Raw genomic sequence first — 17013 nt, 5'->3', positions numbered from 1 at the left:
ATGTCCTTCTAAGAAGGAATAATAAACATTTTTAAAAGTCTGACAGTATTGTACATTGTTCAGAGTCCCAAGTATTATTGTCATTATTTAAAAATTAATTTCTAAACAAATTCACGTAAGGTAAAATTTGGTATCACTGTGCTAACATCCAGGTGGTAAAACTTTTTTAAAAATATATTTTATTGATTTTTTTTACAGAGAGGAAGGGAGAGGGATAGAGAGTTAGAAACGTTGATCAGCTGCCTCCTGCACACCCCCTACTGGGGATGTGCCTGCAACCAAGGTACATGGCCTTGACCAGAATCGAACCTGGAACCTTTCAGTCCACAGGCTGACATTCTATCCACTGAGCCAAACTGGTTAGGGTGGTAAAACTTTTATTTGTGTGAATATTAACATTATTTTTACTGTCTTTTTTATTTCTAAAAGTATAAGGATCCTTTCTCTTCATTCATATATTTAACAAATACTGTATATATTGACCATCACAATATACTGACTTCTGGACGTAGAGTGGACTCAAAACAGATAATAGTTCCTGTCCCCACAGAATCACAAAAATTCTACCCAACTATTGAAATATTTCATCTTTGGAATGTTGTAGTTGTCCATCCTCATGGGTAATATAAGTGCAAGATTCACAACTAGATAAAGCAGATGCCCTAAGACAAACACATTGCATTGAATATGTTTTGTTTACATGTGACTTTTGATTCATAGTAGTAACAGTGCTTCGCCTTGCTTTTGAGTGTGTTTGACAAGATTCATTTTGCTAGAATCTTGAAGTCTTAGAGTATGAATACTTTGAGTTTCATTGTTGCAGAAACATGAGAACTAAATTCAAAATCTAGTTGTGATCATTCATTCATTCATTCATTTGTTCATTCATTCATACATATTTAGCCAATATTTGTTGAAGAAAACAGACACAGCTCCCTGCCACTGGGAATATAATGCTCTAGCAGAGGGAGACAAAGAACAGTAGACCTACAGGAACAATGTTGAAGAAAGACAAAGTAGAGCAGAATAAGGGGGTTGGAAGTGGCAGGAATAAGGTCAGGATGGCAGGTTGCAGTGTTAAATGTGGTAGGTAGTGAGTGGAGACCTCGTTGAGCAAAGACTTGAAGTATTTGTGGGAATGATATGTGTAGACATCAGATGGAAGAAAGTTCCAAGTAGAAAGAAGAACTGGAGCAAAGCCTGAGGATGAGTGTACCTGATGAAAAGCAAGAAGGCCAGCAGGGCTGGAACAAAGTGAGTTAAGAGAGGAAAAGGCAGAAAGGGAGCTCAGTTAGAGGGAAGGTTGGTGGATTATGTAGAATTTTGGAATCCACTGTCAGAATTCTGAGAAGAGTTCCATGATCTGAATTATGCTTTTAAAAGGGTAACTTCAGCTGCTTTTGAAAGAATATATTGTAAGGAAGCATGTAAGAAGGGACATATGATAGGAGGATCTCACCAGGCAAGAGATGATGGTCACTTAGACTAAGCTTGTTATAAAATGTGGTTGGATTCCAATATATTTTGAACATAGAGTCAATAGGATTTGCTGATGGGTTAGATATGGAGGGGGAAAGAGGAAAGTAGAAATATCTTCATTTAGAAACTTGGTGCAAAATATATTAATTTGCGAGATTTAACTTCTCCATATATCTATATTTTACTTATTCCCAATTCTGGACATCTAGTTAGTTTTTTGTTTCTTTTCTGTCTAAATAGTTTTGTTTCATAATTATTTACTAAACACTCACCATGTAATATATACTGTTGGAGATGCAAAATGAGCAAAATGTTGATTCCGGTCTCAAAAAAAAAAAAAAAATCACAAGAGGCAAAACAGTTAGAAATTGAGATAATACCATAAAGGGAATACCAATCGAATGTTATAGGCCATCAGAGAAGGGAGACATTCTTTTGCACTGTGAGAAAAAGAGAAGGCTCAACATCAAGTGAGCTTGAACATAAATTTAAGGATAATGTGAACTTAGGGATTGCTAAAATGAAGTGTACTCTACGTGGGTCCAAGGATAGTGAATACGGTTTGGCTGGAGGGAATAACTGAGGAAAAAATTAAGTAGGCTTTCCTCTTTTTTCAGGGTGCATTGGCCAAGGAGGTAGCAGAAAAGATCAGAAGTGTGTTTATGAGTAAGAGATATTTCAGAGATAGGACTACTGGTTTAGCAAGGTATCAAAGGCAATGCTGAGGATTAAGACATGCTAAAGCAGAAATAGGGACATGGAGGGGAAGGACTTTTTCCTAAAATCTTTCCATCTGGAGCACAGAGGCAAGCAAAGTGAAAGGGAAGAACTACAATAAATTCTAACAAATAGCATATCCCCATTTTTCTCAGCAGCAGGTCTGGGGACCTAATTTTCTTGATCTCTATTTGCTTGGGTTGTGATTGTGATTTCTGTGACTCAGAGACTCTTGGGAAAGGAAAGAAGGTGGTAGACAAGCCTGATTCCCTTAAGAGAGAGATTAAGAAGTGCAGAAAAAATTATTAAATTACAAAAGACTTTTAAAGGTTTACAGAACCACTTTTCAAAGCTATTTGAGGTAAGAGCCACAAATAACTACCTGCTTCAAACTCTGTTCAGTTCCTCCTCTCCAAACTGAATTGAAATGCAATCTGGCTTCTTTGAATGGAAACTTCTTCCGGTATTTTCCTTAATCGAGCATAGAGGCAGAGGAGGTGAAGAGAAGGTCACTACTTTGAAGGTCTATGAAGCTTAAAATGTTCTGGCTACAGACTCCAGCTGAACCAATTTTGTTTTCCGTGGTGAAGTCTACCAAACAAAACCTTGGGAATGTGCCCAAGGAACTTGTATTGAATATTTGAATTTTAGAAGGCAAAGGAGCAGGATAATTGATTATTTTGGCAAAGAACACATTGTCAGCAAGGTGTTTCTTCACCCTTCCTCGCATTTTCAGAAGTGTTTAAAATAATTAGAAGCAAATACAAACGCTGGGAAGAAGCATTCAGGGGAGATTTTCTTCCAAGTGGACATTTTTCAGAGACCTCAGCTGAAAGTTTGGGTAGCACACTTTGAGGGGAGATGGAGTATTTGCTAATGAATATGAATAGCATTTCCTTATGGGCCATATATTTTTCCAGCAGGAAATGGATAATCTACTATGACATTTCAGTGGGTTGGAACAAGATAGATAAATCAAGTACAAGTTGCCGTGTTTCTTTTTCAAATGAAAGATAAATGCCTCAATGGAGTAGCAATCATAAAATATATAAGTATTTATAATACAGTACTGTTTTATACCATCTGCCAAAGAATGGTATTTATTCAGCCACTGATATGAGAACAGATTTTCTTCCATATTATGCAGGGAGGAAATACATCCTAGTGTTAATGAGCATGCACTTTGTAGTTAGCCAGCCTAAGTTCTAACAAAATTTTTAGTTGACTGGCTGTGTTACTTAACCCCACTTTCCCTGTCGTTCTAATGGTACAATAATAATTCTACATTTTAAAGTTACTGAGTCTATCAAACAAGGTAATACATGAAAAAGCATTCTACCAAATGCCTAACACATGCAAGTACTCAATAAATAATAGCTGTTCTCATCATTCCACTGGTTAAAATTGGCTACACACAAAATAAGAGTTTCAAAGTATTTGGAACATCTGAACTGAATGCTTTTGAAAGAAATGCCGAGGGACCAGATTAATGAGTCCCTCTTCTGGTTTAGGCAAATATGTCTCTGTATTAAAATCGAGGCATATAATCTATTTCCCTATAACATTGGCTTTCAACAATACAAATATATTACATGCTCACACTACATGTCCCTCATGGGTTTAAAGGGCCCCAGGCTGGTGGAACAGTTACCATCTCACACACTGCCAAGTTGTCATGAAAAAGAGAAAATCTTCAATTAGCAAGTGAGTGGTCTGGCCTGGAAGTGGCATACATATCGCTTCCATTTACAATTTGTTGGCCAGCCACATGACCTCATCCAACATCAAAGGGATCAGAATATAATATCCTGCTCTTAGAAGGTGGGAAGTGGAGATTTGATGAACAACACTGATGACTACCATAAGATCATAGACATAGTTGAAAATACACTGTTCCCTTGCAGGTAGTGGCACTTGAGGTACTCTTTAGTGAGTCACAAAATAGCAAATTAAAGTCAATTTTCATCAGAAGTGATAAATGGTGCCTCTGAGCTCTGGATGAGCCTGGAGGGTGACCTGTCTAAGTTGGTGGTACCCACCCAGAACATGTTGCCTTGAGTTTCTGGGATGCTGGACTACCTAAGCGTCCCATAGGTTGAGGTCTTCTGTGAAAGTTGTCCAAAACAATTTTTCACTCTAAGACCTTTACTCACCATTTCATTCTACAATAGTTTAAATGATTTTATCTCTTTTATCTCATATCTAATGTGTTTCATGTGTTCTAACTGTATGGCTCCATTTGGCGCCTTGGATGCTATGGCTGAGAGGCACCATATAAATAATATTGTTATTGTTATGATGATGAGTTCAAGCACTGGAGGGAAAATTGTGAAATAACTTGGTACTGAAACTATCATTATTTTCAGCAAAATGAAGTTCGGATTCTTATTACACTAGTAAGCCTTGAAGATTAAATGGTATCCACAGCCTGTACCTGAGCAATGGTCTAAAGAAGTCAAAATAAAAATGTTTGATATAGCATTTTACATATTATAAAACAGATGTTTGATTTTAACTATTCTTAATATTTTAAAAAGTTGACACTCATATCTGCTATTAAAAGAAACAACAAATGAAAAGTCCCACACAATTACCTTTAATTGTATTTATTTTGCTTCCATTGTGATTGGACAGACCAACTATGTTAATTAATTTAACCCTTAGTGTTGATCATTTGCCATTGTGCTTGTGAGGTTGAGCAATAGACTGTTTCATTACTTTAAAAATGCATCATCAAGATGGGAGGTGCAGAGAGTTCTGGAAAAAAAGGACTGTTTAGGTTCTTTCCCTCGTGATGATGTGATATTATATTCCCATTACTTGAATATTCATTATGGTTACCCACATGCTTTTGGCTACCTCTGTTTCCTGCAACTGTTTACATTATTAAGTTGGTCTGGGTTATAAAATGTAGCTTGAACTCTGTGTATAGTTAGTGTAGCGTGGGATGTTTGTATAGATTGGGTAGATTCTCTTTTCAGCCTAAAAGAATCATGGAAGGTTTCTAAAAGAAGATGAGACAAAATAGTCAGGGTCTTATTACTGTAGGGCCTCAAACCACAGATGGAAAACACTGCAGGGATAGTCTGAGGAATTCTCTGGCACATGAGGATCTGGGTCCTCCCTGTGGCTTACACCAGATCACTTTCTGCAAGAGGCCTCATTCCTTTTCGGATGGGGAGAGGGGAGGGCTTTGGAGAGCATTGCCTAACTCAGAAACACGAGAAAATGAAAAGCATTGATGGTGCTGCGATTTTATGACTTCCTACAAGGAAATAGCTGGCATATGATAAATTAATTGAAAAGATGAGGTAGTAATGTGTAAATGATGCATAAGATATCTGTAGAACTGTGATCTGGAAAGATGGGAGAACAGACTGGTCAGAATATGAAACCCAAAGATGTTCTTGGACTGTTCTACTCTAAGACCCCTCAGTTCAGTTTCAAACTCAGATAATTCTCTCTTGCTCCATCCTGACCCCTTTTCACCAAGAAGTGGTGTGCAAAGAACCCAGTCACAGGCCCAATATACAATAAACACGAAGAAAAGTGGTCTCCAATATGACTTGGAAACTGAGACAGGATTCTTTCTCACCTATCTTTGTATTTTGTCAGCCTCAAGCTGTTAGATTTTAGATTCCATGAAATTTATCAGTTCAGTCTTTCTTGATAAGCATATGCAGATGAATAAAAAGGCATAGCACTGTTTTAGAATCATACAGACCATCCCTGAGGGAACCATAGGGAGTTCACACACAGTCCTCAGAGGTAGATAGAGCCTTCAAAACTTGTCACCCAATTCCCTTATTTAAAAATTTAGTTACAGTTTACATTAAATATTATTTTGTGTTTCAGGTGTACAATATAGTGGTTAGACAATCGTATAATTACAAAGTGCTGCCCCTGCTATTTTCAGAACCCACCCGGCACCATCCACACTTACTGTATTGTTGACTATTTCCTATGCTGTACTTTACATCCCTATGGTTATTTTGTAACTACCAACTTGTATTTCTTAATCATTCACTTCTTAAACCCAGCCCCCTCGAGCTTCTTCCCCTTTGGCAACCATCAATCTGTTTGTTGTATCTATGAACCTGTTTCTGTTTAGTTTTTCTTTATTTATGTCGCTCTTTAGATTACACAAATAAGTGAAATTGTATGGTATTTGTCATTCTCTGACTGACTTATGTCACTTAGCATAATAACCACTAGGTCCATTCTTGCTGTTGCAAATGGTAAGATTTCATTCTTTTCTATGGTCCAGAAATAATTCATTGTATATGTGTACCAGCTCTTTCTGATCCACTCATCTTTGATGGGCACTGTTTTAATTCCATATCTAGGCTATTACAAATAACACTGCCATGATCATGGGGGTGCATATATTCTTTTGAATTAGTGTTTTGGGTTTCTTCAGACTCATACCCACTAGTAGAATTGTTGGGTTATAAGAATTCCATTTTTAATGTTTTGAGGAGACCTCATACTGTTTTTCATGGAGGCTGCACCAATCTGCATTCCCACCAACAGTGCATGAGAGTTCCCTTTTAAAAATTATTTTTTGTTTAAAGTATTACATAAGTCTCCTTTTCCCTCCATTGACATCTCCTCAGGTCCCCCATCCCCCAACATATGCCCTCACACCCCCTACTATCTGTGTCCATTGGTTTTGCTCATATGCATGCATATAAGTCCTTTGATTGATCTCTCACCCCCTCATCCCTCGCCTTCCTTCATAGGTTAGATAGTCTGTTTGATGCTTCTATGAATCTGGTTCTATTTTTTTTAATATATATTTTTTAATGTATTTTATTGATTTTGTACAGAGTTAGAAACGTCGATGAGAGAGAGTCATCGATTGGCTGCCTCTTGCACACCCCCTACTGGGGATATGCCCGCAACCAAGGTACATGCCCTTGACCGGAATTGAACCTGGGACCTTTCAGTCCCCAAGCTGACGCTCTATCCATTGAGCCAAACCGGTTTCGGCTGGTTCTATTTTTGTTCATCGGTTTATATTGTTCATTACCTTTCCATTAATGAGTGAGATCATGTGATATTTATCTTTCTCTGGCTTATTTGCTTAGCATAATGCTCTCCAGGTCCATTCATGCTGTTGCAAATTCCTTTTTTTTTTTTTTTTTTTTTTTTTTTTTTTTTACAGCAGCATAGTATTCCATTGTGTAGAAGTACCACAGTTTTCTAATCCACTCATCTGCTGATGGGCACTTAGGCTGCTTTCAAATCTTAGCTATTGTAAATTGTGCTTCTATGAACATAGGGGTGCATATATCCTTTCTGATTGGTGTTTCTGTTTTCTTGGGATATATTCCTAGATGTGGGGTTGCGGGGTCAAATGCAGGTTCCATTTTTAATATTTTGAGAAAACACCATAGTGTTTTCCACAGTGGCTGTACTAGTCTGCATTCCCAGAGAATTCCCTTTTGTCTACATCCTAACTAACATTTATTTGTTGATTAATAGATGATAGCCATTCTGATAGGAGTGAGGTGATATCTCATTATGGTTTAACTTTGCATTTGATGATTTGAACTTGAGCATCTTTTCATATGTTATCCATATGTCCTCTTTAGAGACATGTCTATTCCAGCCCTTTCCTCAGTTTTTCATTGTATTGTTTGTCTTTTTTGTGCTGAATATTATGAATTCTTTATAAATTTTGTATATTAGCCCCTTATCAGTTGTATCACAGGTGAATATATTCTCCCATTCCGTGGGTTGTCTTTTCATTTTGTTGATTGTTACTCTTGCTGTGCAAAACCTTTTTAGTTTGATGTAGTTCATTTGCTAGCTTTTCTTGTTTCCCTTGCCAAAGGATATATATTAGAAAAAAATAACACTAAGAGAAATGTCTGATATAATACTACATTTTCTTCTAGGAGTTTTATTGTTTTTAGCCTTTCATTTAAGTCTTTAACTCATATTTATTTTATTCTTATATAATATGTAAGGAGGTGTAAGCCATCATCAGGGGGAATCCAGCAATGTTTATCAGGCTCAAACTGACCAGGATTTGAACATATGAAGGGAGGGCTCTGCACCCATTTGGTGTGCAACGGAAAAATTGCACCATCTTAGAACCACACAACTCAGTCTATTCCACATTCTTTCCATGCCTCTTGGAGAGTCCAACCTCATCAAGGTAGGCTGACAGGGAGTCAGTAGGATGGGGCTATTGTATACCCCCAGGCTGATATACTATGGAGGATAGGGATTTTAGCAGCTATTGCTTCAGTTCTCTCCAGAGCCATAAACCCCATCTCTCCTCACAAGACTGTAGTTCTCTGTCATCTGACCCACCCTCCCTTTGCAAGAACCCAGAGTAAGTGGCTAAAAACAAGATTTTGCGAAGTGGTCCTTTATGATGGTGCCTGGGTTTCTAATAGACTCCCTAATTTCTCTAGAAAGACATAATCCCCATTGCTTTTTAAAGCCTTATGTTATGTAGTCCCCTCTTTCTAGATCTGGTGTTATGGGCTGGGGAGCCTGTAGTGTTAAGACCTCACACTCCTCAGGGTGTTTCTGAGCCAATGTGGGTACATGGCCAACCCTTCCTGCATCTCTACCCTTTCTACTAGTCTCCATATGGCATCTTCTGTAAATTCTTGGTTATAAGGCTTCTGTTCAGATAGTCTTCAGTTGGCATTTCTATGTTTTGGATGTAATTTTGGTTTTGTTCTGGAAGGATATGAGTATAACTTCTACTTACTCCATTGCCATCTTGGATCCCATTATTCCTTTTTTTTTTGTGAGGAGTATAAGGAGACCCCAGGGTTTTGACCACCAATCATTAGAATAGCTAAGCCCCTCACAAGGACAGCACTTGTGGTTTTAGCTGATGTACTGGAAATTGCCTTTATTTCAATGTGTTTCAGTTTGATTGTTTTTTAAAAATATCTTTTTATTGATTTTTTGACAGAGAGGGAAAAGGATAGATAAATCAAAACATTGAAGAGAGAGACACATCAATTGGCTGCCTCCTGCAAGCCCCCTATTGGGGACCAAGCCCACCACTTAGGCATGTGCCCTGACCTGGAATGGAACCAGCGGCCTCTTGGTTCCTGGGTTGGTACTCAACCACTGAGCAACACTGGCCTCGCTGATAACTTTTGTTAAGGCAGAGGAAAATCACCTCACCTTTGTTTACTCCTAAATGGCTGTAACTCAAAGAGAAACCGAGTTTCTTTCTCTGCCTCTTCTGTGGAACATATGGGCCATGGTTCTTTTCTATGTAAAACTATCCTAAGTCTACCCTTCAGGCAATAGCAGTTTTCTTATTTAAGGCCAAGAATATGGAATGAAATCTCTTTTAAAGAAATGCATTTATCTCTAAAATTATGAGTTATAGAGATTAATTTTTCATTCATTTAATTTGCTTCCTGTGGACACTAAACATTTTTGATGCAATAGATTTAGTATAGAGATTAGATAGTAGAGAAAAGGCTGCCTAAACAACTAAAGACTCAGCATCAGGGAAGTCTCATTTCACGTAATTCATTTGCAAGTCTCATCTCAGTTGGAAGTCTCATCTCAGTTGGAAGTCTCATTTCAGGTAATTCATTTAAGAAAAATTCACATCACATTGACTTCAGACATGTACTACCTCAGTGGGGTTCTTCTTTTGAAAGACAAGTTTTAGATTAAAACTGTTGATAATTAATGTCAAAATAGAACCAAATCTGAAAGAAAAAAACGAGTAAAGATCACATCCCTAAAACATCAGATTATCAGTTTTATCAGGAGAGGAGAAGACTGTACCTGCCAATGCATGCTTCTTTAATGAAATGGAATAAACCTATGAAAAACAGTCATGCACACGGACATTTAAAAGGAAATATGAGAAGAAAAAAATGATTTCATTGAGTTTCAGAGAAGGACAACTTTGGATATTAATTAAAGGTTGCCATTTATCTGTAGTGGATGGTATGTGTTACACAGAGGTGTGGCTTGATGGTCTCTGTCCTTTATTGCAATGGTTTCTACCGCGATACTTTTTATTAATGGGGTTCTACAAAGAGCTCAAGGCATGTTTGCTGCTTTCCTGACTGACATTCTGTTACCCAAACATACATTGGATTAATCTTTTTAAAAATGGGCTTCCAAATCAAAAGAATGCTGAAAAAAAATTTATTTCTCTTTTGGAGTCTTCTTGTGACTAGCTTGTTTTCCTGAAGGCTAATAAAACGATATAAAGGAAAGCGACATCCATATCACTTCACTTAATTAAGCAAGAAAAGTAAAATCTGTTTTCCAATGTCAGCTCATCTTTTCAAAGTCAGAGTGGAGAGTAAAAAGAGACTGCTAAGGCTAAGACTGCTAGAGTGTTCAATGGGAGACAATTCAAATGCACATGGCTTTGCATCCTGGAACTATTAATAATTATTAGCCATATGACCTTAAGTAAAACCTTAGCTTTTGGGGCTTTAGTGGCCATTGATAAAGAATGGGATAATATATTCCCAACTGTTGGGTGAAAGTATTGCTTGAGCAACCTTGTTTGCAGTGGCTTAGTGTTCAGCGAAGAGCTGGCGATGTGTATTTTCCCCTTACACTGCAAGCTTCAAGAATGATGCTGTGGCAGCTTTTGCCATCAGAATAGCCAATGGATTTTGTACATTACTATGGCCTATGGAATATTTGCTTAGTGCTTTCTGCCCATTATCTCATTGAAATTCTTATGTCAAATTTATGTGGTAAACACCATGCCCAATTTAGAGCTGTGGAACATGAGGCTCAAAGAAGTTGATTTTTCAAGATGGCTCTGCTAGAATGGCTATCATCAACAAATCAACAGAGGACAAGTCCCTGAGAGGATGCGAAGAAAAAGGATCCCTCTTAAATTGCTGGTGGGAATGCAGACTGGTACAGCTACCTTGGAAAACACTGTGGAATTTCCTCAAAAAATTAAAAATGGAACTTTCATTTGACCCAGTAATCCCACTACTAGGAATATATCCCAAGAAAACAGAAACACCAATCAGAAAGGATATATGTACCCCTATATTCATAGCAGCACAATTTACAATAGCTAAGATTTTAAACAGCCTAAGTGCCCAACAGCAGATGAGTGGATTAGAAAACTGTGATACATCTATACAATAGAATACTATGCTGCTGTAAAAAAGAAGGAATTCTTACCATTTGCAACAGCATGTATGGAACTGGACAGCATTATGCTAAGCAAATAAGCCAGTCAGAGAATGATAAATATCTCATGATCTCACTCATTAATGGAAATATAATGAACAACATAAACCGATAAGCAAAAATAAAACTAGAGTCATAGCAGCATTGACAGACTGTCCAACCTATGAAGGAAGGCAGGGGGTAAGGGGGTGAGAGGTCAACCAAGGACTTGTATGCATGTATATGAGCATAATCAATGGACACTGGGGAGAGGGAGAAGAGAGCATGTCCTGGGGGGTGGAGGAAGCTGGGGAGAGATCAGTGGGGGGAAAAGGAGACATGTATTGATAATACTTCTAACAATAAATAATTTTTAATAAAAAAATATATATGTAAAAACAAACAAAAAAGATGGTTCTGCTAGAAATCATATGAAAAAATGCTCAATGTAATTAGTTATAAGAGAAATGCAAAATAAAACAATGGGGTGCCACCTCACACCTGCCAGAATGGCTATCATTAATAAATCAATAAACAGCAAGTACTGGCAAGGATGTGGAGGGGGGAAAAAAAACAACAACACCCTAGTACACTGCTGGTGGGAATGCAGATTTGTACAACCACAATGGAAAACAGTGTGGTGTTTCCTCAAAAAATTAAAAATGGAACTACCATTTGACTTAGTGATCTCACTTCTAGGGACATATCCTAAGAATCCTGAAACACCAATCAGAAATTACATGTGCACTTCTATGTTCATAGCAGTGTTATTTACAACTAGAGGCCTGGTGCATGAAATTCGTGTGGGGGAGGGGAGCGGGGAGGAGGGTGTTTCTTAGCCTGTCCTGCACTCTCTCCAATCTAGGACCCCTTGGGCATGTCTGTCTGCCAGTTTAGGCTCGATCCCTGTGGCCTAAACCTGCAGTCAGATAATCCCATTCACAATCCAGGACCACTCGCTCCTAACTGCTTGCCTGCCTGCCAGCCTGATGGCCCCCTAACCACTCCCATGCTGGCTGATCTCCCCCAATTGCCCTTCCCTGCAGCCCTGATTGCCCCCATCTGCCCTCCCCTGCTGGCCTGTTAGCCTCTAAATGCCCTCTCCTGCCAGCCTTATTGCCCACAACTGCCCTCTCCTGCTGGCCATCCTGTGGTGGCCATCTTGTGATGATGTGAGGGTAGCCATTTGTGATAACTACACACGAGGGTGTAATGCCACAAGGCTTTTATTATATAGGATAGCTAAGATCTGGAAGCAGCTCAAGTGCCCAGCAGTAGATGAATAGATAAAAACAAAACAAAATACTGTGCTATATTTACACAATGGAATACTGTGCAGCTATAAAAAAGAAGGATCTAGGAAGGATCTCTTACCTTTTGAGACAGCATGGAGGAACCTGGATGTTATAATGCTGAGCAAAATAAGCCATCAGAGAAAGACAAATTTCACTGCTCTCAATTTTATATGGAATAAAATCAACTGACAAAAAATTATCCAGAGACATTGAAGTATGCAATGGTCTTATACATTTCAGAGGGAAGGGGATTGGAGGGTGGAAAGACGTTAATCAAAGGATTTATATGCATATACGCATAGCCCTTGGATAGAAATAATGTAGGAATACCTGTAGGGGGGTGGAAACGGGATGGTGGGTCAGTGCAGGGATGTGGTGGGGAGACATCTGCAATACCTTCAACAATAAAGACAAATTTTAAAAAAGAGGTAACATTCAGACTGAAGTCTCCCTAACAATGGAGCGTGCATATATAACTTCTACCATCCAAATGATTCAACCAGAGTCTGGCTGCTATATAGTTGCTGTTTGTTGTACTAAATCTTGGAACTATACAGTTGGCAGTGAATAATAAAATTTTGGACTATCCTCACGTGGGGTCAGATTGTCAGTTTCAGAAAGACACTATATATCTTGGTTGTTATTCTCTTGGACCCAGAAGAGTCCAGTCAGTTGAGTGCCCTACCCCTGAGATTTCCTGTGACAGGACTGACAGCTTCTGATCAGGCTTAGCACGTACCATGGGCGTGCAGTCCCCTGCACAGTGGTAGGCAGATCTGATGACGACTGTGCAGTTGGATGAAATGGAGTCAAGCAAAGCCACATGTAAAAATACATTTCCTTCCAAAACGATGGTGCATCTGCAAGGGTGTAACGAGCAGTGATATTCTTGGCATTCGTTGGAAACACCCCGGGCTGCTTGGGTAATACGTTTCCTAGGGTTAGTCATTAACAGGCTTCCTGCTTTCCACCTCTTTTGACAGGCCCAGCTGTGAGATACAGTAAGTTCAAGATGTCAGAGGCCAGGCCACCTCCCCTGCTTGGGCAGCACACGACGCACATCCTGAAAGAGGCCCTCAGATATGATGACAGGACCATCGCCGAGCTGCTCAGGACTGGAGTAGTGAACCAACATGAAGCCCAGTGACAAAGGAAAAATGCTCTGTCTTAAAAACATAGTCTGACTGCACTTTACTGGCAAAGGCAATACTGCTTCTGAACCCTACGTCCCTTGGCACTAAAAACTAGAATAAATTCCAGATTTCTGCATTTGGCTCTGGTATCAATGAATCTAGTGCTTCTTAAGTGTACCCCACCTTTCATTCATTACCATTTCCCCCCCCCAGATAATAGATTAATTGTGAACTTGAATTTTTGGGATTTTTTGGTAAAGATTTTTTTTTTTTTTTTGAAAAATATATTCCTCCTTCTAATTAGATGAATAGCCTAAATGTTTTGCCTCCCCAGCTCATGCAGGTCTGAAAAAGAGCAGGTCTCTTGACATCCTCTACTTGCACATAAAGTCCTCATTTAAACCTTTGTTAGGAAGTCAAAGCAATAAGCAGAATGACAGTTTCAGTGATTGATTTTAAACAGAATAACTTAATTTTGAGCTCATGAGCTCTTTGTTAATCTGTAATTTAAACCATGGATTTTGCTGATGGCTATTATAAAGCCCAACTTCACTTCCCAAAGGGGAGTAAATGTTTGACTCACGCTGTATTTCTCTAATTAATTTCATGATACATAGCAGAAAATCAATTTCCACCAATGCATTTTGAGGTGTAGGTATCTATCTGCAAAAAGGGTAGAAAAGCAGTTCTTTAATTGATGCCTTATTTTGAGTCAAGTGTAAATGCAACATGTGTTTAAATGAATATCAGATGACTAGGTATTAAATAATGTATAAACAATGAAAAATAGAAGAATGAAAACATTTTTCTTATAATTTGAGTATCCATTGTAGAAAAATGTATCCTGCCTTGATATTAAATATTTGTACTTAAACATTTAAATAGTTGTCATTGAATTCAAAATATATAAAATATCTTCTGCCCAGAAGATAGTAACTGAATTGTATGTGCATTCCAGATTAAACTGTTACTCAGACTGCCAATCACCCACACCCAGGTATAGACCAAGGAATCAGATGACACCTACTATCAATATCCTTGTATAATCTTAATTCATAGTTATTAGTCACACATATTTGAAAGTCATGCCATTACCTATCAAGTGGTAAGTTAGATTATAGATGTTCATCCTTCAAACTAGGATTTTGAGCTAGTTTTCTTTTTGTGTCCTTTTTTTATTGGGATAATTGAAGCCATTTATCCATGTTGTAAGCCCAGTATGTATCTAGAATCAAGGTTCTGAATAAAAAAAAAAGTCTTCTCACAAGCCTCATGGTACTTTTTAGAAGAATGCCTACTAATTCTTAAAACAGTTATTGTCTTCCCTGCTTTTGTTCTCTGTACACATCTTATTCTGAAGAACTCCTGCTGTTATTCCACCAAATGGAATTTTATTATACGAGGGTAATTAATGCCTTCTGCAGCACTTTTCCCCCAATGGCTAATTCACAGATACATATTTGGAGACATTCACTTCAGGCCAGACACCTAAATAAAATTCATCCATAAATAATACACAATTAGCAATGAAAATGGTAAAAGGCTGGATGAAGAGGACTGGCAAAACCACATATCTTAAAAGACAAACCCACCATTTCTTCTACTGATCCAAGCAGATATCTTGAGATGCAAATTAATTGGATACTGAGCAATGACCCTAAATATCTGGGTAGCCATATGTAGGAGGATATTGATCATTCAGAGTGGGTCACAGAGTGCCTCTAAAACCTTGAAATCAATAAAAACTGTAGTCTTTATACATAGCAGAGTCAAACTTGGAGACAGTCTCCTGTGTAATCATGTATGTAGTAGCTGACCAGATTTCTAGCTACACAACTCAAAATGATCTAGGAAAACTTTGAACCAGTTTATCATCCAACAAAAAACATTTACTCTACATATTTAGTGAGAGAAATAACTCATAATATATTTTAAGTTCAGATAGATAATTAGCCCTGAAAGAACCATGTACTTGCTAAAAATGTTAGCAGTATGCCCTAGATTAGGTTATGTCTATAAACAAACTTGCTATTTTTTTAAAATATATTTTTATTGATTTTTTACAGAGAGGAAGAGAGAGGGATAGAGAGCCAGAAACGTCGATGAGAGAGAAACATCGACCAGCTGCCTCTTGCACACCCCCCACCGGGGATGTGCCCGCAATCAAGGTACATGCCCTGGACCGGAATCGAACCTGGGACCCTTCAGTCCGCAGACCGGTGCTCTACCACTGAGCCAAACCGGTTTCGGCACAAACGTGCTATTTTAATTATCAGGCCCTATTATCTTACACTCTCCCTAAGCTGAACACACTGCTAAGTACCATATGCTCAAGTTCAGTCTGTGTCAAGGCCTGCCTTCTGACAGGTTTGTGTCTGAGGCTTGCCTAGAAAATACTTTGAAGCTTAGTGGGTTAATCAATACGGAAGTGAGGGTGTGTTCACAAGAAACTAGGGTTCCTTTACTTAATTTTTTTTTCTGAAATTTTTGCTGCAATAATTTTTTGGTTAATCAGGCATGATATTTTCCAACATGCAGTTTGATATGCTGAATGCTATCCTAGAAGAAGAGAAATGAACACTAACCAACATCGAGTGACTTTCCCAGGTAGCTGGTGTCCTTTTGTCTTTGATCCATTTCCTAAGAGTTATAAGCTCAATCATGATTTTTAAAAAATGAAAGGGGTCTCACATAGGCTATTTCATTCTAGGCCATTCAGCTACTAAATGTAGATAACCCCACAGCAGGGACTTTTATATGAAGACTTCATGATTCCTGCTTTCAACATTCAGGCATATTCATATCCAGTCCCATCTCACCTGGATTTGACATTTCACCACTGACTCTTATCCTGTGACATTGGCATGTTGTCTACTTTATAAACTTTATAGATGCCATCTTGCTTGTCACTTTCCCACATGGCTCAATGCTGCCTTCATCCATAGACCTGGTCCTCCAAATAATGGGCCTGCAGGTACTGAGAAAGAATGCCAGCTCAGGGCTGGGTGGACCATCCAGATCTTCTGCCTCTCCCCTGACTACTCACCATTGATTCTCAATTGGCAAAGAAGACAAGTGGGAAAAAAGGCGCATTCCTCAGACTTCATACCCTGAACCTGGGCTATTCATTTTCAAATTTATCCTTCAGTATTATGTTGTTATTCTTGCATTTGTTTCTATTTATAAGGGATTATCCACTGTAATGAGCCCTTATAATTGATGAGATTCCTGAGACACAA

The 17013-nt window shown here is 38.4% G+C and overlaps 1 protein-coding gene across 1 annotated transcript in view; it reads left to right on the top strand.

Annotated features, from left to right (window-relative positions):
- Positions 1-15041, top strand: part of SUGCT (succinyl-CoA:glutarate-CoA transferase) — a 424567-nt gene extending 409526 nt beyond the window's left edge. Inside the window, exon 14 of the mRNA XM_084896420.1 lies at positions 13625-15041. Within this exon, the coding sequence (XP_084752546.1) occupies positions 13625-13788 (164 nt within the window). The 3' untranslated portion in view covers positions 13789-15041. The remainder of the gene's footprint in view (positions 1-13624) is intronic.
- Positions 15042-17013: the final 1972 nt, after the last annotated feature.

This window comes from Pipistrellus hanaki (assembly GCF_964339955.1).
Source record: "Pipistrellus hanaki genome assembly, chromosome: 10".
NCBI classification, from domain to species: Eukaryota; Metazoa; Chordata; class Mammalia; order Chiroptera; family Vespertilionidae; genus Pipistrellus; species Pipistrellus hanaki.
This window is presented reverse-complemented; position numbering and strand designations above follow the sequence as displayed.